Source organism: Herpailurus yagouaroundi, unplaced genomic scaffold (assembly GCF_014898765.1).
Source record: "Herpailurus yagouaroundi ecotype Mexico unplaced genomic scaffold, PumYag 295, whole genome shotgun sequence".
In the NCBI taxonomy this organism is placed as follows: domain Eukaryota; kingdom Metazoa; phylum Chordata; class Mammalia; order Carnivora; family Felidae; genus Herpailurus; species Herpailurus yagouaroundi.
Window position 1 is genome coordinate 3,008,345 of NW_024412512.1, and position 20,343 is coordinate 3,028,687.

A 20,343-nucleotide genomic window follows, 5' to 3' on the forward strand; every position below is an offset into this window, starting at 1 on the left:
TGCCCCTATGAGAGAATTCTAGAAATTATCCTGAAATGGTGGTATTCTGAGAAGGCCCAGGTCTTTGTCGGTTGAACCCTGAGGAAGCTCTTCCCCACCACCCCACTCTGGTGAAACCCTGTGGAAGCTCCACCCCCCAGGCCCCAGTGCCCGGAGGGGCCCCGCTCCCAAGGTTGGGCTCCAGAGGAGGCCCCCAAGAAGGCCTAAATTGCGGGTGAGGTTTCTGTAAGATCGCCCTTGCAGGCAAAGGACCTGAGCCCCCCTCCCCCCGTCCTGGACAGTGCCCGGCGCCCCTGTGATTGACCTGGCCGAGTCCCTGGTGGCAGACAACTGCGTGACCTTGGTGTGGCGCATGCCGGACGAGGACAGCAAGATCGACCACTACGTGCTCGAGTACAGGCGGACCAACTTCGAGGGCCCGCCCCGCCTCAAGGAGGAGCAGCCGTGGATGGTCATCGAGGGCATCCGGCAGACGGAGTACACCCTGACCGGTAAGCAGCTCAGCCCTGCTGCTGACACCCACCCCGCCCCCCACCCCCAGCCCCGTTGGGCTCAGCCCCCTCCGGGCTCCGTTTCCCCATCAACTGGGGGCCCCGCTGGGCTGATCAGGAGTAACGAAGTGATAACAATAAAAACGATGTTGATGACAGGCACCGCGCCGTTTCTGGAGGGCTTACTATGTGCTAAATGTTTGCCCCACACGTAACGAACAACGGACACGCGTCTCACCGCCAGTTTACAGATGGGAGGACTGAGGCCCGGGGAGGCAAGGCGTTCCCCATCGGCGTCTCACGTCTCCTATGCAGCGTTCATTCATTCATTTCCGGGTATTGAGCGCCTGCCGGTGCTGCCCTTGCCCTAGTGAGCAAGACTGGCGACAGTCCCGCCCTGGAGCTGGCATCCTCCCAGTGTTGGGGGATTTCCTTGGCAGTCGTCAGAAAGCAGAAAGCGTGGGGATTCCCCCCAGCCGGAAGGGGAGTGTCTCCAGAAGGGTAAAATCGGGGGTCCCTGATGAGTTTCAGCAGCCGTCTGCGCCGGAGGAAATCCTCAGTGGCGGGGAGAGCCGTGCCCACAAGATAACTGTCGCTACAGCTCTTGGGCTGTAATCAGCCTGTTCTTTATCTGTAATTAGCATGCATGGTTACTAATGAGCATGCTAATTGCAGGAAAGAAAAGCCAGCAGCTAGCAAAAGGACCTGAGAAGCTACTGGTTTATTATCCTTTGCGTGGGAATCAAAACAAACATATCCCACTCCCCCCACCCCCCACCCCCAGGCTTTGTTTTTATTTTATTTATTTTATTTTTTTAAACACGTATTCATTCTGGAGAGACACAGAGAGGCAGTGCGTAAGTGGGGGAGGGGCAGGAGACGCAGAACCCGAAGCAGGATCCGCCAGTAGCCGCTTCCGTAACTGTAGCTCGATATCTAAACCAAGGAACAGACAGGAGCCTCGTGGGTCCGCGTTTCGCTGGCGTTACGTGCCTTCGTCCGTGTGCGCACGCGCATGTGTACGCCCGTATGCGGTTTCGTCCCGTGTGCAAGTTCGGGAACCGGCCACCACGGTCAGCGTGGAGGTCGGTCGCATCCCAGGCTTCCTGATGCGTCACCCCCTCGCCACCCCCCTCTTGTTGCCTTTTGCAACATTCCTAGTGAGTGCGTTCCGCAGGGCAGGACGTTGAATCCACTGAAAGGCGTGTGATGTCGATAGGGACGAATGCTCTCATCTAGGCAACGAACCCGTGTCGTCATTTGTCGTCTCCGTTGCTTGGACAAGTCGGGAGGGGGTTGGTTTAGCGTTTGGTACGTACATGCCTCGACTCATCGCGTCCTCATGTGAACCCTGCTTGGGATTTGGCATTGCGATTGCCAGTTTGCAGAATAGGAAACTGAGGCACACAGTGAGTCCAGACCGCCCATAGGCACGTGGGTTCCAGGTTTCAGAAGCTGAGCCTTCTGGTTGGTAATCTCTGCTCTGGGGCAGTAGGTGGTGTTGCTGAGTAATGTACTGGGCTCTCAGGGAAGGGGATCCGGACAAGGGGGAGACAGTCTGGGTGGGCATCTGGAAGAGGTGGCAGCCAGGCTGAGGCCCGACAGAGGAGGGGAGGGTGGAGAAGAGTCTTCTAGGCAGAACAGCCTGATCCAGGGCTCAGAGGCCAGAGCGCTGAGCCTTTTATGTCCGAATTTGCATGCCACCCTTCTGCAGGGGCCATGCTAGCGTTCTCTATATCGTTCCAATTTTATGTTATTTTTCTAAAGCTTATTTATTTTGAGACAGCTCAGGCAAGTGGGGGATGGGCAGAGAGAGAGAGAGAGAGAGAGAGAGAGAGAGAGAGAGGGAGACACAGAACCCCAAGCAGGCTCCACGCTGCCGGTGCAGAGCCCGACGCGGGGCTCGATCTCACGCACAGTGAGATCATGACCTGAGCCGAGGTCAGGAGTCAGCTGTTGCACCAACTGAGCCACCCAGGTGCCCTTGGGTGATTCCAATTTTAGTCTACATGCTGCTGAAGCGAGCACTGCGAACCTTTGTGTCCGAAACTAAGTTAGGTTTGCGGACAGAACAACATCTGTGGGGAGAAGTGAGATGAAGCTATGGGAGGTTTTAGAGCAGGAGGCGCTGAGTACTGTTTTGGATGATCAGAGGACGGGCATCCCAGGGGGAACACTCAAGAGGCAACTGGGCATGTGGTCTGAGCTAGGGGTTGGGCAGTGGGTGCTCTGGTGGACGGATGGTGTCTGAAGTGCAAGAAGGGGACAGGGGCACGGTGACACGAATAAGAGCCCCAGACAGAGTCACCCTGACATTTAAGGGTGTTGAGGATGGAAGTGCCTGCAAAGAAGACCTAGGGAGAACAAACAGGGGGGGAGCCAAGAGACGACAGTGCCGTGGCTGCCAAGGAGAAAATGTTCCAGGAGGGAAGGAGTGGTCAGCCAGGAGGTCCTGCGAGGTGGGGGACCGACAAAGGCCAGAGGAGGGAGAGTGAGCGAGGCAGCAGAGAAGGGGTGAGGGTGTAGACAGCTCTCCAAAGAGGTTTAGCTTGAGGGGAAGGACAACTGGGTAGCTGCTTTTTATTTTTGAAGACTGGAAGAAACGAACCCAAAAAGAAAGAAAGAAAGCGGGGGACATATCCTAGAAGTAGGGAATATCTTTAAGTAACCAGGCATGGGGAGATCGAGGGGTTCCAGCAAATCAAATGGCTCGTTCGCCTTTGTTCCCTGCCTTTGTTGCATGTGGATGCGACATTCTGAAGGAGGCTTGCCAAATGCACTGACAGATTTTCCCTAGAGGAGCTTCCTCCCGGCTGGCCAGCCTCAGACAGTAACTCTGTTCCCTAGAATACCAGCCCAAAGTCCCAGGGAAGTTTCTGATTGGCCAGTTTGGGTCATGTGCCCATTCCTGAACCAATCGCTGTTACTGTGTCCCTAAGCATCCTGATTGGCCAATCTGGATTGGAGGCGGAGCCAAGTACCCATAGTACCACAGGTAAATGAAGGCAAGGATGGTGTCTCAGGGATAAGATGTCGTTTGCAAGGTGCTCCTTAGAATGAGTACTGGGACTACCGTGGGACACAGGGACCTGTAGCCTTTTGCTCAAAGTGCACGCCACGTTGAGATCCCTCTGTTGCTCCTAGGTCTCAAGTTTGACATGAAATACATGAATTTCCGTGTGAAGGCCTGTAATAAGGCAGTTGCAGGCGAGTTCTCCGAGTCGGTGACCCTGGAGACACCAGGTGACTGGTTCCCACCCCTACCCTGGCTGTGACTCCATAACCCCTCACCCTGGGGCCCCAGGTACTGGTGTGTAATAAGCATCTACTAATCAGGGCTCAGTGACTCTTTTTGCTCTGGCTGCCAGGAAGCCCGGAGCTTAGTCCCCAGTAGCTTCCTTAACCTGAGTGTCTAATATACACCTGCCATGGTTTTTTGCTTTTGCACTTGAGCCCATTATACTGGATGGGTTTTATACTCTCTCTGTCTTTCACACACACACACACACACACACCCTCCCTCTCTCTTTTTCTCTCCTAAAAACTAGATAAGCGCTCTTAGAATTGGGGATGGGATATCAGTAGTGAAGCCCGCGCTTCCTCTCCTGCAGCAACACCTTTGTGTGCTCTGCGAGGAGGACTTTCTAGAGTCTAGCCTAACTGTCGTGCTATAGCCCGGGCCCCTTCCTGTGACTACCCTCCAGCAGAAGTACCACCAGTGCTTTGAAAATGGCTCCAGACCTAGGGGACCCTCAGGCAACAAGCCCTCAGCCTTCACTCCCTTGGCCCTCGGCTCTGCCCCGTCTGTCTTTCTTGGCGTCCTGCTGCCTGTCGCTCTGTAGCCGTCTGTCTCTGAGCCCGGCAACCTCTCTCGTTTTCTGTCTTAGTCCCTGCTGTCGCTCTCTGCTCTCCGTCCCTGTCACATGGTTTGTCTTGGTCACTGTCTGTCTCTCTGTCTCTCTGTGTCTCTCCGGGTTTCCCCATCTCTGTGACTCCCACGTCTGCCCGGCCCCAGCGTTCATGTTCCGCCTGGATGCGTCCACATCTCACCAGAACCTGCGGGTGGATGATCTCTCCGTGGAGTGGGACGCCATGGGCGGGAAGGTGCAGGACATCAAGGCCCGCGAGAAGGACGGCAAGGGGCGCACGGCGTCTCCCGTCAACTCCCCCGCCAGGTAGCCTGCCCCCTGGCCTCCCTGAGTTTCTGGTGGAGGAGATCACACGGGGCAGGGACACCCAGAGCCCAGCGTGGTCAAGGCTGGGGTGGAAGGAGGGAGCCCGAGAAGGGAGAGGAGATTTGTTTTTATAATGTGTATTTATTTTCGGGGGAGGGGGGGAGGGGAGTGCGTGCAAGTAGGGGAGGGGCAGAGAGGGAGAGAGACAAAGGGTCTGAAGCGGGCTCTGCGCGGACAGCAGGCGCGGGGCTGGATCTCAAGAACCGTGAGATCACGACCTGAACCGAAGTCAGATGCGTAACCGACTAGCCCAGGCGCCCCAAGAAGAGAGTTTTAACTGGGTTTTGACAGTTGAGTAGTTTTCCAGACGAGGAAGGGCTATCTGGGCGTGTTCTGGAAGGAGGGGCCCAGTGAGTGAAAAGAACCAAGTCCTGGGAAGGACTGACAGGAAGACTGCGGCGGCCGGAGGGGTGGGGGGGCGGCCAGGGAAACCCTCCTGTGGGGACAGTAAGGGCTGCGCTGAGCCTTCTCCCTGTCACTCACAGAGGCGTGCCGTCTCCCAAGAGGATGCCCTCCGGTCGTGGGGGCCGGGATCGCTTCACGGCCGAGTCCTACACGGTGCTGGGTAAGGAGGGGCAAAGACAGGAGGGCAGAGGGGACACTCTGGGCAGGGCCCTGATGGTGGGGGGTGGGGGGTGGAGAGAACTCCTTTGGTTGGGGAAACTGAGGCAGCCACCAACAAAGCTTCCTGGGAATGGTTCCAATAATGTGGTGCTGGGGGAATTGAGGACTGGCGGGGGGGAGGGGGAGGGGGTGGGCTTACTGGGGGTTGGGGGGGGGCAGAACTTGTAGAGGCTGTGGCCTGGAGGTCGGCCAGGGGGCGTCCTGGGGTCTGTGGAGTAGCTGGAAAGAATGGTCACCTACGGGGCAGCCGGGTTTGTGGGGGAGCCAGAGACAGTCGCTGGTGTGGGAGACAGCTAGCGATGGAGTGAATGGGGCCCACGGAGGAACCAGGGTTCAGGGGGATCGTCGCTGTCCAGAAGGGGGCTCCCAGAAGAGGCTGGGGGGTGCAGGAGTCAGTGCGGTCAGCAGTACCTGGGCAGGGGCGGGGTTAGAGAGTAGCCGCGTCCTGGGGATAAGCTAAGACCTGAGGAGAAGCTGGGGTTCTGTGGAGGAGCTGGGTTTTCCCCGAAAGCATCTGAGATTGGCGAGAGGTGGGGTCCGGGGACGAAGCAGGGGAAGGGGTGGGGGTTCTGCAGAGTGGCTGACACCTGAGAGGGGGCCACGGGGCCTCTGGGAAGAACGAGCCTGGTTGTGGTTGGGAAAGTAGCTGAGGTCGGGGGCAGGAGAGGATGTGCAGTCGGGCCTGGAAGAAGTTGGCCTCCACCAGGGGCTGGGGGTCCGGGGAGACCCTAGATTCACAGAGCAGTAGGAGAGGGGCCCGGCACGCTGGCGAGACTCTGCGCTCCGGTGGGATTCGAGGCCCGTGGGAACACTTGGGAGTCCGCCAGGCGCAAGGGTTTGGGAGTGATCTAGTGTCGGAGAGAACTGAGGACCGAGGGGTGTCTGAACACGGGGAGGAATCGTTTGCTTTGGAGGAAGCTTCTAAGGCCTGGAAGTATCTGGAACGAGTAGCCTGGACCGGCAGAGAAGCGAAAGGATTAGCTGAGGCTTGGCGAGTATCCGGGCTCTCGGAGCATCTAGAGGAGGTGGATGAGGTCCGGGGACGGCCCAGAAACCGTAGCCGAGGACTGAGGAGTAACCAGGTGGCCGCCCCCTGGCGCAAGGCCACCCGGGACCCGACTCCACCTCGCCCCACAGGGGACACGCTGATCGACGGTGGGGAGCATTACTGGGAGGTGCGCTTCGAGCCGGACAGCAAGGCGTTCGGCGTGGGGGTGGCGTACCGCAGCCTGGGCCGCTTCGAGCAGCTGGGCAAGACGGCCGCGTCCTGGTGCCTGCATGTCAACAACTGGTTACAGGCCAGCTTCACCGCCAAGCACGCCAACAAGGCCAAGGTGCTGGACGCCCCCGTGCCCGACTGCCTGGGCGTGCACTGTGACTTCCACCAAGGTGACCCCCGCGCCCCGGGCCGCGTCTCTAGCCGCCTCTCCCCGTCCCGCCTCTGCCACGATCCCCTTATCGGTCCCCCTGTCTCTCTGCCTCCGTCCCAGGCCTCCTGTCCTTCTACAACGCCCGGACCAAACAGCTGCTGCACACTTTCAAGGCCAAGTTCACACAGCCACTGCTGCCCGCTTTCACGGTGAGAACCCTTCCGTGGAGGGGATCGGGGGGCGGGGGGGGCGGGGTGCCGCCGGGTGCCGGCTTTGCTCCTGAGCCCGACTGCCCCCCTCCCCCTGTGCCCCAGGTGTGGTGCGGTAGTTTCCAGGTGACGACCGGCCTGCAGGTCCCCAGCTCCGTGCGCTGCCTGCAGAAGCGGGGCAGTGCCACCAGCAGCTCTAACACTAGCCTCACCTAGGCCCCTGGACCGCCCACCCCGCCCGGCTGATCCAGAGGGGGGCCCTCCCAGGCCTCGGTTGTTTCAGCCAGCACCCTCTCCTCTCTTGCTGCTTGGAGCCTTAACTCCTGCGGGGGACACCACTGGGGAGCGGCGGGCCCCGGGGCGGGCCCTCCTCCCCACCTCGCGTCCTAATAAAGGTCAATCACTGGCCAGGCCGTGCTGATGGTTCTTTGGGGCTGGGTGGCACTGAGTGTGCCCCAAACCTTTCTGGACCTCGGTTTTCCTGGCTGTAAAGTGGGCTTCTCTTGTAGGGCCGGGTGGCAGGTTTTGCTAAGAGGGGCCAGCTGTGGGCAGACGTCTACCAGACCCCCACTGCCTCCCGCCGCCCCCCCCCCCCCAGGCCAGACGCAGAGGCCCTGGGGTCACTTGAGCTTTTATTCTGGGAGGAGGGGTCCGCCTCTCTGGCTCACAGGTCCCCAGTGTGTCTGGCCGAGTGCTCCAGCGCCCGTCTCCTCCGCAGTTTCTCTTCCAGCTCGGCGGTCAAATCCGCCAGGCCTGGTGGGGGGGGGCGGGGGGACTTCAGCCGCATCAGGGGTCCCCAGCCCACGCTGTCCCCCCCACCCCACCCGCAGAATCTGTGGGCCCCGTGAAAAATGAAAATCTATTCAAAAGCCTTGAGGGGTTTCAAGACCGCACAGCGTTAAGCCAAGCGTGGGGCCCTTCGGAGTGTGGGTCCCGCGTGACAGCACGGGTCACCGGCCGCACGGACCCCCAAACGCCTCACCTGTCGTGGGGAAGAAAGCCTGCGCTGAGTTGCCCGCCAGTTTCTTGGCCAGGCCGCCGTTGAGGCCTTGGGGCTCTGGAGGAGGGGGCAGAGGAGGGACTGAGGCCGGCTCTCCACCGGACAAGGGAAGGGCTTGGGGGCGGGACCCCTACCTGGCTTGGGCGCAACGGGTGGCTTTGGCAGCTTTGGAGGCTTTGCCTGAACCTTTGCCACCTTCTTGGGCTTCCGGATGACCGGCCGACTAGGGGAAGGCACTGCGTGGACAAAGGTGTGGCACGTCACGTCACGTCTACCTTTCAGCCTCCTCCCCTGTCCCCGTCTCCCCCCCGCCCCCACCTACCGTCCCCGTTCACGTAGGTGGCGGCTGGGGTGTGTGCGATGGGGATCACGTAGTTCTCATCCTCGTTCGGGAGTGGGGTGAGCTTGTTTGGGCTCGACACGGGTGTGACGGGCACGGGAGGCAGCTGCCTGGGGCCACCCGAGGGGGGTGCGGGACCTGGTGAGAAACGCAGTTGCCAGAGTCACGCGTGTGACCCTGTGCGTGCGTGGTTCTTACACACGCTCACCCAGGAGTCGGTGTCTGTGTCCCTGTGTCGCATGATCTGGCACACCGAGTGAATTTGCATAGTTGAATACAGGCAGAGGGTTTGTACGCGCACCTGAATGCGTGGATACGTGCCTGACACCGCGAGGGTGCTAGTATTTGTCTACGTTAGCGTGTGCACCCACGTGCCTATACGTGTCCAAATTTGTGCTCGCCAGTGAGCATTCGTGTCCACACACGTGACTGTGGCTTAAGGTATGTGTATGTGCGCCGCACGGGACGGGAACCGTGTGACACGAGTATTCGTGCATGTGCGGAGCCCTTGTCCGTGCACGTGTCTGCACGTGAGCTGCTTGTGCAGGTGGACGCAATTCGTGTTTGTGAGTGTTCACGTGTGTATGTGTGCACATTCGTGCCCACTGTGCACAAGGGGCCCCCCAGCGTCTGCTCAGCCCAGAGGCCTTCCTATCATCTTCTTCCCGCCTTGTAAACGGGATCCCCCCCCCACCCCTTTCTCAATAGCCACCCCGGTTCCCATCTCTGGGTAGATGTCGCTCCAGGTGAGCCCTCCGTCCCCTCCATTGCCCATCTCAACCTACTGAAATCCTTTGAGGCCTTAAGCAAACACCGCCTCCTCCAGGAAGCCTCCCCCCTTTCTCTCCCCAACTCTAGGCACCGCTGTCTTCAGCCCCAGGTTCAACCCCACAGGGCTGGAAGTGTGTCCAGCTCTGTGCCCCCCTCCACAACCCGGAGGGCAGGGTCTGGGTAACTTCTGGGTCCTTGTAACTCTGGGTCCAAGACTGGACACGGGCGGCGCCATGTGGGTCCCAGGTCTCTCTGCACTATGGCCCAGCGGTGGCTGCAGGGCGGGGGCATCACCTGGGCCTTGGGACGCGGGGGCCTCGCGTGCCACCCACACACTCTCGCCGTTCTCGTTATCCGCCTCCATGTAGCCTGGAACAGAGAGTGGTCCTAGAGGAGGCGCGGCGGCTGGGGGTTGATCCAGGGGTGCCCCGTGGGGGCAGGGGAGGGAGAGGCACGGACTGGGTTCCCGGAGTTCCCTGAGGCCGCACTCACCTAGCACCTTCTCATAGTCCTCGTCTGGCAGGAAGGGCACCAGCGATTTCTTGGTGCGTGTCACGAAATAGTTGACCACTGCGTCGAGTGAGTCGCAGGAGAACTGGAGGCGGGTAGAGGTCGCAGTCAGGGCTGCTGGGGAAGGGGCGCAGGCCCCCCCCCCCGCGTTTTCCAGTACGCCAGCCCAACGCTCACCGGCTCCTCCACGTCGATCACATACTTGGGGCCCTCGTGCTTCACCTTGTAGTGCCGGACCACCGACGACCTGCCCAGGAAGTGGTGAGTGAGGAGGCTGGCGCAGGCCCAGGAGGAACCCGCCCCTCGTCCTGGCTCCCCGCCCCCACGGAGGGGCTAACCTGGTCCTCCGCACAGGGACCGTGCCCCGACCTGGCGTGACTCTCCCGGGAGAATCAGGCCCTCTACTGACTGCACACCCCCGCCCCCCAGGAAGACCCCGCCGCTGTCTTGGCACTGCACCTAAGGAGGGCCACGCCCTGATGGCTCCACCCCGGGAGGCCCCGCCCCTCCTCTGGCCCCGCCCCGTGGATTCTAACTCCGCCTTCGATGTGGAGGGCCACTCCCTGATGGCTCCACCTCCGTGAGGCCCCGCCCGTGGGTTCTAACTCCGCCTTCGATGTGGCCCTACCCTTCACCTGGCTATCCCAAAGAAGGATTTAGGGCCAGGCTCTGATCCGTCCCCAAAGTGGACCTCCAAAGCCTGATTCAACCACCCTGGTTCAAGGGGAAGACCGGCCTATGACTCCACCCACAAGTCCTGACTCCGCCCAAAGGGCTGGTCACCACCCATGGATTTGATTTCTTCCTTGCTCCGGAGGGCCAGACCCGGCCCCGATTCCGCCCCGAAGAGCCCATCCTCACCCAAAGGTCTGACCTCATCTATAGAGTCCCGCCCCCGCCTCAGGATCTAACCGCTCCCCGCCAAGGGGTCCTCCGTCCGGCCCTTGGCTCCGCCCCCAGACGTGGACCCCACCCCCATTCCGGGAGGGGCCGGCCTCGGGATCCCACGCCCCCCAGAACTCTGGCCCCGCCCCCCGGAGACCGCGTTCCTCCGCCCATCCCGGCGCCGCGCATGCGCACCCATCGAGCGTCTGGCGGGTGGTGACCGACACGCCGCCCGTTCCGTCCCCGCTGGGCCGCAGCAGCAGGTTTCCGCACTCGGGGTAGCGCTCCAGGAGCAGCTGCGCCTCCAGCCGGCTCACCTTCAGGAAGCAGCTGGGGCGGACGCGTCCCTCACTCCGCGCAGGCCCCGCCCCCGGGGCGCGGCCACACCCTCCCGCGGAGCCCCGCCCCCGGCACGTGGACCTTGTCCCGGAAGACGGGATTCCCCGCAGACCCCGCCGGCCGCCCCTCGGGCCCCGCGCCTCCGCCCGCCGCGGTCCCGGGGCTGCGCGGCCCGGCGGGGCACTCACGAGGGCACCTCGAGCGCGCGGCGCGCCTCCTCTTTGGCCAGGGCCTCGGCCATCATGTACAGGTGTCCGGGCAGCAGGGTCAGGTTGGACGGGATGCGGAGCTGAGGGGAGATGAGGCACCCGAGGGCGCCTGGACGTCAGGGCACGGGCGGCTGGTGCCCGCGTCACCGAGGGGACACCCTGAGGTCGGGGTGCGGGCCCAGGCAGCCAGGATGGGAACCCGGGCCTGGGGGCTCCAGAGCGACCCTGCGCCTCCTCAGGGCAGGGGTGAAGAGACTTCAGGGAGGGGAAGGACAGATCGGATGCTCGAGTGTAGGCTCTCAAAACTCTACGGGCTGCGGGGCCAGGCAGGGGACAAAGGGCTAAAGCAGAGATCAGGAATGTTGACAAAAACTCCTGGCTCTTAAATAGTGGCAGATCACTTTCACAGTTTTAACACTGTGGGCAAAAACAGAAGCCGTTTGCGGGCTGCGTTGGGCTCAGAGGCCGCCAGCGTGAGACCCGTGTAGGAGACTCTGGGGGCCTGGTCGAGGACTGTGGCGTCGAAGGAGAAAAGAGGGTCCCCGAGGAGGCACCCAGTCTTACCTCTACCACCGTCAGGATGAAGCCTTTCCACATCTCCCGAGACTCCAGGCTCTCTACCTGCGGAGGGACAGAAAAAGAGCCCATGGCGATGAGCCTCGGTCAATTCATCTGTGAAATGGGAACGAGGAATAATAGCCACTGTTTTCCAAGGGTTCTTCTGAAGATTAAACGAGCTGGGACCCGGGTTACTTCAGGATGTCTGGACATCATAAGTCCTCAGGAAAGTGGGATAGAATTCTTTAATATCACTACGTCAAGTTTGAAAACACTACCAATCAGATCCTGTATCTCCAATGCTCTAAACCCTCCCCGGGCTCCCGTCTGCTTTGGGGTAAACGCCAAGTCCTCCCTAGGGCCCACAAAGCCCTGCACCCCACGCCCCGTCCCGTCCCCTCCCTGCCCTCCTCCCTCCGTCCCTCCCCCTCCCCCCCCCCGGCCCACCGCCCCCCTGCTCCTCCCCCCTCCCCCCTCCTCTTCCTCCTCTTCTTCCTCCCGGCTCTTCAGACGCACACGAGCCTTTGCACAGGTATCTACGCGCCGGTTCCCTCACCTGCGGGTCTCGGCGAGGCTTCCCCCGGTCGCCCTGTTTAACGTGGTAACCCTGAGCGCGCTCTGTCCTTTCCCTAGCACTGTTTCCAAGCGTCTCCTGCCGTCTGCCCCTCCAGATATGTTTTACGCCCTCGTATTGTGCACTGTGTGCCCTCCCCCGCTCCACTGCAAACTCCACAACGGTGACGAGTTTTAACTGTCCTGTTCACTGCAACCAGGAGACTGTCCGGCACGCGCGGGAGGCGCTCGATGACCTTAGCTGCAAGGTTGAACGAGGGCGGGGGGGGGGGGGGTTCCCTTCTTGCGGCTCACGTGCTGTTCTGCTCCCCTCGATGGACTGTCCCATTTTGCAGGCGAAGAACCCAAGGCCTTAGAGAAGTCGAGTGACTCGGCCAGCGTCGCCAACCCAGCGGTAGCCTCCGTGCGACTCCATGCTAGGGTGCGTTAGGGGTAAGTGTGACAAGGAGGGCGGGGCCCACCTTGAACTTGATCTCCTGGTTCCGGAGGGCCAGGCTGAAATGGATGCCTGGGTCTCGGGAGCTTCCCCAGGGTGGGTCATCTGTGAGCTTCACAAGCGCCGCTAGGTCTAACTTCTCCACGTGCTGGGGATCCGGAAGCAGGGGTCTGAGCGCCAGGCGTGTGGCTCCCCAGGCCCTCTGGCTTGGCCGAAACACCCGCCCTCTATGCTTGGTCCCTGAGGCCAAAGGAGGGGGGCGGGGAGGCGGGGGCGACCAGCCCAGTCCCCTCCTTACCTGGGAGTCCCGATTGCTATTATAGAAATAGAGAGTGCAACCCTTGAGGCCTGCCCAGAATTTCTTGTAATCCTGGGGACCAAAGGTAGAGAAAGAGAAGGAGGTGAGAAGGGAAATCCGGGTACCTCCATGGCACCCACTCCTGCCTCAGGACCTTTGCACTGGCCGTTTCCTCTGCCTGGAGACTCTTTCCCCAGATCATCACAGTTTCCTTCATCACCTGCTTTGGGTCTTTGAACGAACGTTGCCTTCTCTGGGAGGCCCTCCCCATCCATGGCCCAACTTATGGGGATCTGTTGTTCTTTGAGAAAGGACCAAAGAATCCTCCTTGATGGAATGGGGAATGCAGAGCAGCGCCCCGCCTCCGCCCCGCCCCTGGCCAGTGTACAGAGGTAGGAGATCCAGGAGTAAGTTGAACTAACCGTCCACCCACCCACCCATCTATGTACCCATTTTCACACACATACACCCCCTTCTCCTTGTCCACCCCATAAATATTTATTGGGATCTCCTGTGGGCCTGAGTCTGCGGTCTCAGAATTTCACAAGGTTCTGGACTCTAGAAGTTATTGCCGATTCAGGATTTGCCCCCAGGATTCTGAATTATAAATGTCCTAACTCTCTGGTGGTCCAAGGGGGCTGATACAGCCCAGATGGTAAGAGAATGGGTTTGTTTGGTTTTTTCCCAGCAAATATTCCCTGAACATCTACTCTGCACCCAGTTCTGTTGAAGAGGCAAAATACTACCTGGGACATGGCTTCTGTTTCTAAATAGGTTGTCTTCCAGAAGAATATAGAAAGCATAGATACTCGGGCACCTGGGGGGCTCAGTTGGTTGAGCGTCCAACCTCAGCTCAGGTCACGATCTCACAGTTCGTGGGTTCGAGCCCCGCGTCGGGCTCTGCGCTGACAGCTCCTCGGAGCCTGGAGCCTGCTTCCGATTCTGTGTCTCCCTCTCTCTCTGCCCCTCCCCCACTCACACACTGTCTGTCTCTCAAAAATACATAAACGTTTAAAAACTAAAAAGAAAGCATAGATACTAAATCTTCCAGGGAAGAGTAATCAGTACCCCGAAAGGGACAAACCCTAGGCCTTGAGATCTGGAGAAAGGCCCTCCAACTGGGAAATCCGGGAAGACTTCCGGGAGGAGGGGGTACTTTCATTAGTCCGTAATGATAATGAGGATAGTTTTCATATTGATGCCCAGTAGCCATCATCAGTCCACCTGTCCATCTGTCCATCTGCCTGCCCATCCATCTGTTCATCCACTTATCTACCCACCCACCCATCCGTCTCTATGTCTGTCCAACCATCGACATACCCATCCATCCACCTACCCATCTGTCCGTAGATACATTTAACTGACATTTACTGAGGACTTACCATGTGCTCGGCCCTGGGAGCAGAGCAGTAAGTGATTAAACTCAGCAGGTCAGACCTGCTTTGTCGTGTACCCACTATACGCCATTGCACAAGGTATTTAAGCTCTCCGTGCCTCAGTTTCCCCACCCATGAAATGGCGATAAAGAGGAACCTACCGCAGAGGCCGCTGAAAGAATTGGGTGAGTTAATACCAGTGAACAGTGCTTGCGGAGTCAGGACCCCAGACCCCTTCTCCAGTAACCATGGTTACGGCCCTACTATACTCATTGTGTAATAGAGAAAACCGAGGCACAACGGTGGAGAGTCCCTTGCACAAGGCCTGGGAGTCAGAGAGACGTGGGGACCCCTGTGGCCTAGATGGTGTGTAGGCCTGAGGGGGGCGGTGGGGGGCGGGCACTTGGAGGCACAAGGAAAGGAGGAGGGGACCTCAATCTGCAGTGGCGGTGGGGGTGGCCAGGGAACTCAGTGGGTGGGTGTTTGGGGTTGTAGCAGAAGATGAGACAAGTGGGGGGGGGTGGGGCGCCTCAGGGAAGGAGGGACTGGGCTTGCATCCGTCTCTGGTCCTGCCAGATGCGGCCCCCTCAGCTACCTCTCCTGGCCTTGACCCCCCCACCCCCGCAGCCGAGGCTCAAGGTTAGTGTGGGGCTGGGACCTGGGAGCCAGAAGGTTTTCCACTTCCTGGGGGAAGTCCCTGATCTGTTTGTATCCAAGAGAAAGAGAAGAGAGACCAAGAGGGAGACAGAGGGAGGCAGACAGGCAGGGAGAGACACAGAGAAAGAGATAAGCCAGAGTCAGAGACAGGCAGAGGGTGGGCAGAACCTTTTCCAGCACCCCCAGCAGGCGCCCGGCCCCAGCCACTACCCACCCCGCCCCCTCGGCCAGATGTGAAGATCCAGGCTCAGAGAGGTGAGTGCAGCCACCTAGGAGCCCAGCAGTGCCTTACCCGGTCACAGGGTCCCTTCTTCTCCAGAAAGTTCTCGTAGTAGTGTGAAGGTAGAGCGCCTTTGGGTTTGGGGACCCGGGGTGGGCTTAGGGCTGAGGCCATGGTGGCCCGGGTCTTCGGCCTTGGCCTCTCCCCGGGGTGGGTGCCCCAGCTGGGCCAGGAAGCAGAGAAACCGGTTCCAGGAGAATTTTCTCTTCTGTCAGCTCCCCAGCTCCCTCCCCTGCCAGGTGCTGGGCGGGTGCTGGGCCAGGCGGGTCCTAGGGAAATCCCAGCCTCTCTGGTCTCCCCAAGAAGTCTGGGAGGCCCGCTGGAGTTGGGGAGGAGGGAGCCACTGGGAGGCTCTCAGTGCTGAGCGGGGACTGGGCAGAGGGCGCACCGGGAGGAGGGACCTGCCTAAGCAAAGGTCTGGATGTGAGAAAGGGAGGAGCCTGGTGCCTGCGTGGCAGTGCGTGTGTCCAGAGAGGACACAACAGGGACATCGCATAAAGGTCTGCGTGCCCCTTAAGCTGCCTGCCTGCTATACCAATCTTCCCTAAATCTACAAAAAAAAAAAAAAAAAAAATCTTGCTGGGATTTTGATAGGAATCGCACCTGTGTGTCACTGGGAGCAGACAGGAGATGTCAACTCTGACAAGAGTCAACTGAGCCACCAACTGCTGAGCCACCCAGGCATCTCCATTTTTTAAAAAAATTTATCTAAGGGGCGCCTTAATATCTATTAAGGGGCGCCTGGGTGTCTCAGTCTGTTAAGCGTCCGACTTCAGCTCAGGCATTGATCTCGCGGTCCGTGAGTTCGAGCCCCGCGTCGGGCTCTGTGCTGATGGCTCAGAGCCTGGAGCCTGTCTCCGATTCTGTGTCTCCCTCTCTCTCTGCCCCTCCCCCCACATGCTCTGCCTCTGAAAAACGAATAAACCTTAAAAAAAAATTTAAAAGGCTTTATTTAAGGGGCTCTTGGCTGGTTCAGTGGGACGTGTACGAGGAGACTCTTGATCTTGGGGTCATGCGATTGAGCCCCACGTTGGGAGGTAGACTGTACTTAAAAAAGTGTATTTATGGGCGCCTGGGTGGCTCAGTCGGTTAACCTTTGGACTTAGGCTCAGGTCAGGATCTCACAGCTCCTGAGTTCCAGCCCTGCGTCTGGCTCTCTGCTCTCAGCACAGGGCCCGCTTAGGATCGCTTAGGATCCTCTGTCTCCCCTCCCTCTTTGCCCCCGCCCCCCTCCCCCAAATAAACATTTTTAAAAATCTTTGAAGCTTTTATTTAAATTTCAGTAATGTTAGTTTCAGGTGTACAATATAGTTATTCAACACTGCCTTCCATACAACACCCAGTGCTCATCAGGGCAAGTGCACTCCTTCGTCCCCATCACCTATCTCACCCACCCCCCCCCCCCACCTCGCCTCTGGTAACCAGCTGTTTGTTCTCTGTAGTTAAGAGTCCCTTCCCTCCCCTCCCCTCCCCTCCGTTCCCCTTCATTCTTTTCTTCCTCCGTCCCTCTTTTTTTCCTTTCTTTTTTCTTTTGAGAGAGAGCATGTGTGAGCAGGGGAGGGGCAGAGAGGGGGAGAGAGAGAGAGAGAAAAACTATCCCATTGTCACCCTGGAGCCCGACTCCACCCGGGGCTCGAAGTCACGCATCTCGAAATCATGAACTGAGCCAAAAATAAGACTCAGATGCTTAGCCAACTGAACCACCCAGGCGCACCGAAGTCTGTTTCTTAAGGGGCGCCTGGGTGACTCTGTTGGTTGAAGTGTCCAACCTCGGCTCAGGTCATGATCTCAAGGTTCGTGAGTCTGAGCCCCGCACTGGGCTCTCTGCGGTCAGTGCCGAGTCCGCCTCAGATCATCTGTCCCCCTCTCCGCCTCTCCCCCGCTCGCTCACTCTCTCAAAAATAAATAACATTAAAAAAAAATTGTTTTTTTAAGGCGTCCGTTTCTTGGTTTGCCTCTCTCTCTCTCAGCGTCATCCATGAGGGTTGGAAACAACTTCCAAATTCCCGGTACTATTAATAGTTTGCCCTCTTCCCATGAGCCACCAGAAGTATACAATGATAATGGAAATGTTTGGAATGGTACGAGAATTCCCAAAACGAGACACAAAGTCAGCAAATGCTGTTGGAAAAGCGGTGCCGTTTGATGTGGGGTTTTCGCAAACCTTCAATTTGTTTAAAAAAAAAAAGGGGGCACTATTTGTGAAGCAGAATAAAGTGAAGCTCCTTAGAACGAGGTATTCCTGTTCGCATCTTGGCATTTTCTAGGAAGGCCATCCTATCATCTGCAAACAGGGCGAGTTTTATTTCTTCCTTTCCAATCGGTATGCCCCTCATTTCCTTTTCTTGCCTTATTGCACTGGCTGGAATTTCCAGCACTGCGTTGGATACGGGTGGCGAGCGTGAACATCCTTGCCCTGTTCCCTCTGTTACGGGGAAAGCGTCTAGTCTTTCCGCATCGAGTACAATGTTAACTGCAAGTGAGTTGCTTTCCATCTGTTTCTAGTTTGCTGAGAGTTTTTACCATGCATGGGTGTTGAGTTTTGTCCAATGCCTTTTCTGTATCAGTTGAAATGATCTTGACGGAGACCTTTCTTCCTTAGTTTGCGCATTAGTTTCCTGTGGCTGCTCTGACAAATTACCTCAAGCGTGGAGGCTTAAAATGACACAAATGTATTTCGTGGATCTCACAGAACCGAAATCAAGGGGTTGCCAGAGATGCATTCTTTTCAGGAGGCTCAGAAGATGACTCGATTTCCCTGCCTTTTCCAGTTTCTAGAAGCTTCTTGGGTTCCTTGACTCATGGTCCCCTTTCTCCATCTCCAAAACCAGCAAATACAGGCAGAATCCTTACATCACATCACTCCAAATTTCTTCTGCTGTGACTACTGTCGTCTGCTTTTAAGGACCCCTGTGATGGCATCTCCCCCACCCAGCTAATCCAGGCTAATTTCTTTTTTTTTTTTAATTTTTTTCAACGTTTTTTATTTATTTTTGGGACAGAGAGAGACAGAGCATGAACGGGGGAGGGGCAGAGAGAGAGGGAGACACAGAATCGGAAACAGGCTCCAGGCTCCGAGCCATCAGCCCAGAGCCTGACGCGGGGCTCGAACTCACGGACTGCGAGATCGTGACCTGGCTGAAGTCGGACGCTCAACCGACTGCGCCACCCAGGCGCCCCTGGAAGACATTTTTTAAAAAGTGGTGTTAATTCTTTGAATCTTTGGTACAATTCTCCATGTGGGCACGGAGATTTATTTTTGAGGAGTCTTAAAATTACAAATTTAATTTCCTTGATCATTATAGGGCAGCCTGGACTTTATACACATAGCAAAAAATAGCCTTTGCAATCCACTCAAGAGCCGTGTGACTTGGCAATCTTTTCATCTGATGAACTAATAAAGTTAATAACAATGCCTGCCATAAAGGGATGCCATAGGGGCACCTGGGTGGCTCAGTTAGTTGAGTGTCTGATTTCGGCTGGGGTCATGCTCCCGGGGTCCTGGGATAGAGCCCTGCATCAGGCTCCACACTGGGCGTGGAACCTGCTTGGGATTCTGTCTCTCTCTGCCTCTCCTCGACTAGTGCTCACACTTGCTCTCTCCCTCAAAAATGAATATTTTTACAAAATTAAATTTAGTTAAAAAAAATTCAAAAGGGGGCACCATAAATGGTTAATAAGGTCACAGCAATTTGTTTGAATTGAATTGTATTTATCAAAGGCAATGGGAGCCATAGAAGGATGTAGAGTAGGGGAGGGAGGTGGTCACAGTTGCATTTTGGTAAGATCCCTCTGGGGCCAGTGTGGAAGGTGGATGAGGTGGAGGCTGTGTATAGAGGTCTGAGGCTCAAGGTGATGACCAGGGCCCAGCTGGGAGGAGGAGGTCCGGTCCAGGATTTGGGGAACAGAGTCAAAGGAACGTGGGCAAGGACATGGGGGACTAAACTGAGGTCAAGAGTCCAGGGCTGCTGGGGAATGCCCAGTTGGTGGCTGGACCTGCGGTGGGGGGTGTCTGTGTGGGGAAACTGCAGCAGGAGGCGTGGGCTTGACAAAAAAAGAGTATTAATTCCCATTTGTCCAGCTCTTAATTCTTGTGATGCCCCATTCGTTAACAACCTTGAGGGAGTCATCATGATCGTCCCCATGGTGAAACAGAGACGCGGAGCCACTTGGCCAAAGTCACAGGGCTGGGATGTGGTGGACCAGGATCTGGAGCCAGGTCCGTTGATTGCAGACCACCGTCCCATAACATTCCCCCCCCCCCCCCCCCCCCCCCGCCCCGCCCCCCCTCCCAACCGGGGCGGGGACCCCCGGCCGGGGTTGAGCCGAGCCCGTAACTCCCAGCAGTTTCGGAAAGGCCCCATCCCCGGCTTGCAGCCCTGCCAGGGCCTGGGGACTCCTAGTCCTGGGAGGTGCCGCTGCGCCTCAGAGCAAAGGTCTTGGGCCAGGGGCCGGGGACAAAGGACGGCACTGAAACCGACCCGCGAACACCCAACTCGGCTCCGCCTCCGAGAGCCCGGCGCGAGGAGGCGTGGGAAGTCGGGGGGCGCGCCAGCCTGAGGGCACGTTCTGACCCGGGATCTGATTGGCTGGCACAGGGCCAAACTCTACAACTGAATGGATACGTGAGGCCCGGGGGCTCCTGTGATTGGCCGAGGGCTACGCGTTTGGCGGAAGCAGCGGTTTAACATTGATTGGCTGGAGGGAATCCCACGACTGCTGCCTATTGGTTGAAGTTTAAATGACCCTCCTATAATTGGTTGTTGGGCTCCGCTTGGGCCCAACCGTGGAATCGGCCCAGGGGAATGGGAGTTAACCCTTTAGAGACTGACGTCCGGCTCAGGCGCTTTATTTATTTTTATTATTACTTAAAATTTTTTATTTTTAAAGTAGTCTCTACACCCAACATGGAACTCGAACTTACAGCCCCGAGATCAACAGGCGCCTGCTTTACGGACTGAGCCAGCCGGGCGCTCCGCCTTGGGCGCTTTAGACCTTCCCCATCCGGCCTGCAGCCCCAGGGCGCTCTGGCTCGTTCTCCGGGGGTTTCTCCCCTGGTCTCCACAGCTGAGACTTCTGGTCCCTCAAGTGTCCCACCCCGCCCGGTCCTAGTGAACTGAGTCCCCCGCGCCCCCCAGCTCCGGGTCTAAATCCAATAACAGGCCGCCCCAGTGGAGCCACT

At 58.2% G+C, this 20,343-nt stretch overlaps 2 protein-coding genes and 1 pseudogene across 5 annotated transcripts in view; 1 reads left to right on the forward strand and 2 right to left on the reverse strand.

The window, feature by feature from the left end:
• The window catches only part of FSD1 (fibronectin type III and SPRY domain containing 1), an 11,008-nt gene extending 3,669 nt beyond the window's left edge, over positions 1–7,339 (forward strand). For both annotated transcript variants that reach the window (XM_040461600.1, XM_040461601.1), the window contains 7 exons: positions 282–491; positions 3,636–3,734; positions 4,507–4,666; positions 5,212–5,291; positions 6,488–6,739; positions 6,841–6,929; positions 7,035–7,339. In XM_040461600.1, the coding sequence (XP_040317534.1) occupies positions 282–491; positions 3,636–3,734; positions 4,507–4,666; positions 5,212–5,291; positions 6,488–6,739; positions 6,841–6,929; positions 7,035–7,145 (1,001 nt within the window). In that variant the 3' untranslated portion in view covers positions 7,146–7,339. The remainder of the gene's footprint in view (positions 1–281; positions 492–3,635; positions 3,735–4,506; positions 4,667–5,211; positions 5,292–6,487; positions 6,740–6,840; positions 6,930–7,034) is intronic.
• Positions 2,160–2,258, reverse strand: LOC121021553 (uncharacterized; annotated as a pseudogene).
• A 209-nt stretch (positions 7,340–7,548) lies between the features above and the next one.
• On the reverse strand, positions 7,549–15,552 carry STAP2 (signal transducing adaptor family member 2). 3 transcript variants are annotated; one of them, XM_040461603.1, is made up of 14 exons: positions 15,174–15,287; positions 13,069–13,149; positions 12,849–12,920; positions 12,576–12,698; positions 11,548–11,604; positions 10,963–11,063; positions 10,631–10,765; positions 9,728–9,797; positions 9,533–9,635; positions 9,335–9,409; positions 8,252–8,407; positions 8,064–8,165; positions 7,912–7,986; positions 7,549–7,682 (listed from the first exon to the last, which is right to left on the reverse strand). In XM_040461603.1, exons 2-14 carry the CDS (start codon positions 13,117–13,119, stop codon positions 7,594–7,596), a joined length of 1,209 nt encoding a protein of 402 aa, XP_040317537.1. In that variant the 5' UTR covers positions 13,120–13,149; positions 15,174–15,287; the 3' UTR covers positions 7,549–7,593. The 3 variants fall into 3 exon arrangements, with proteins under 3 accessions (XP_040317537.1, XP_040317536.1, XP_040317538.1); XM_040461602.1 differs by lacking the exon at positions 13,069–13,149 and having other exon boundaries at positions 15,174–15,552; XM_040461604.1 differs by lacking the exons at positions 7,912–7,986; positions 13,069–13,149 and having other exon boundaries at positions 15,174–15,551.
• Between the last annotated feature and the right edge of the window lie 4,791 nt (positions 15,553–20,343).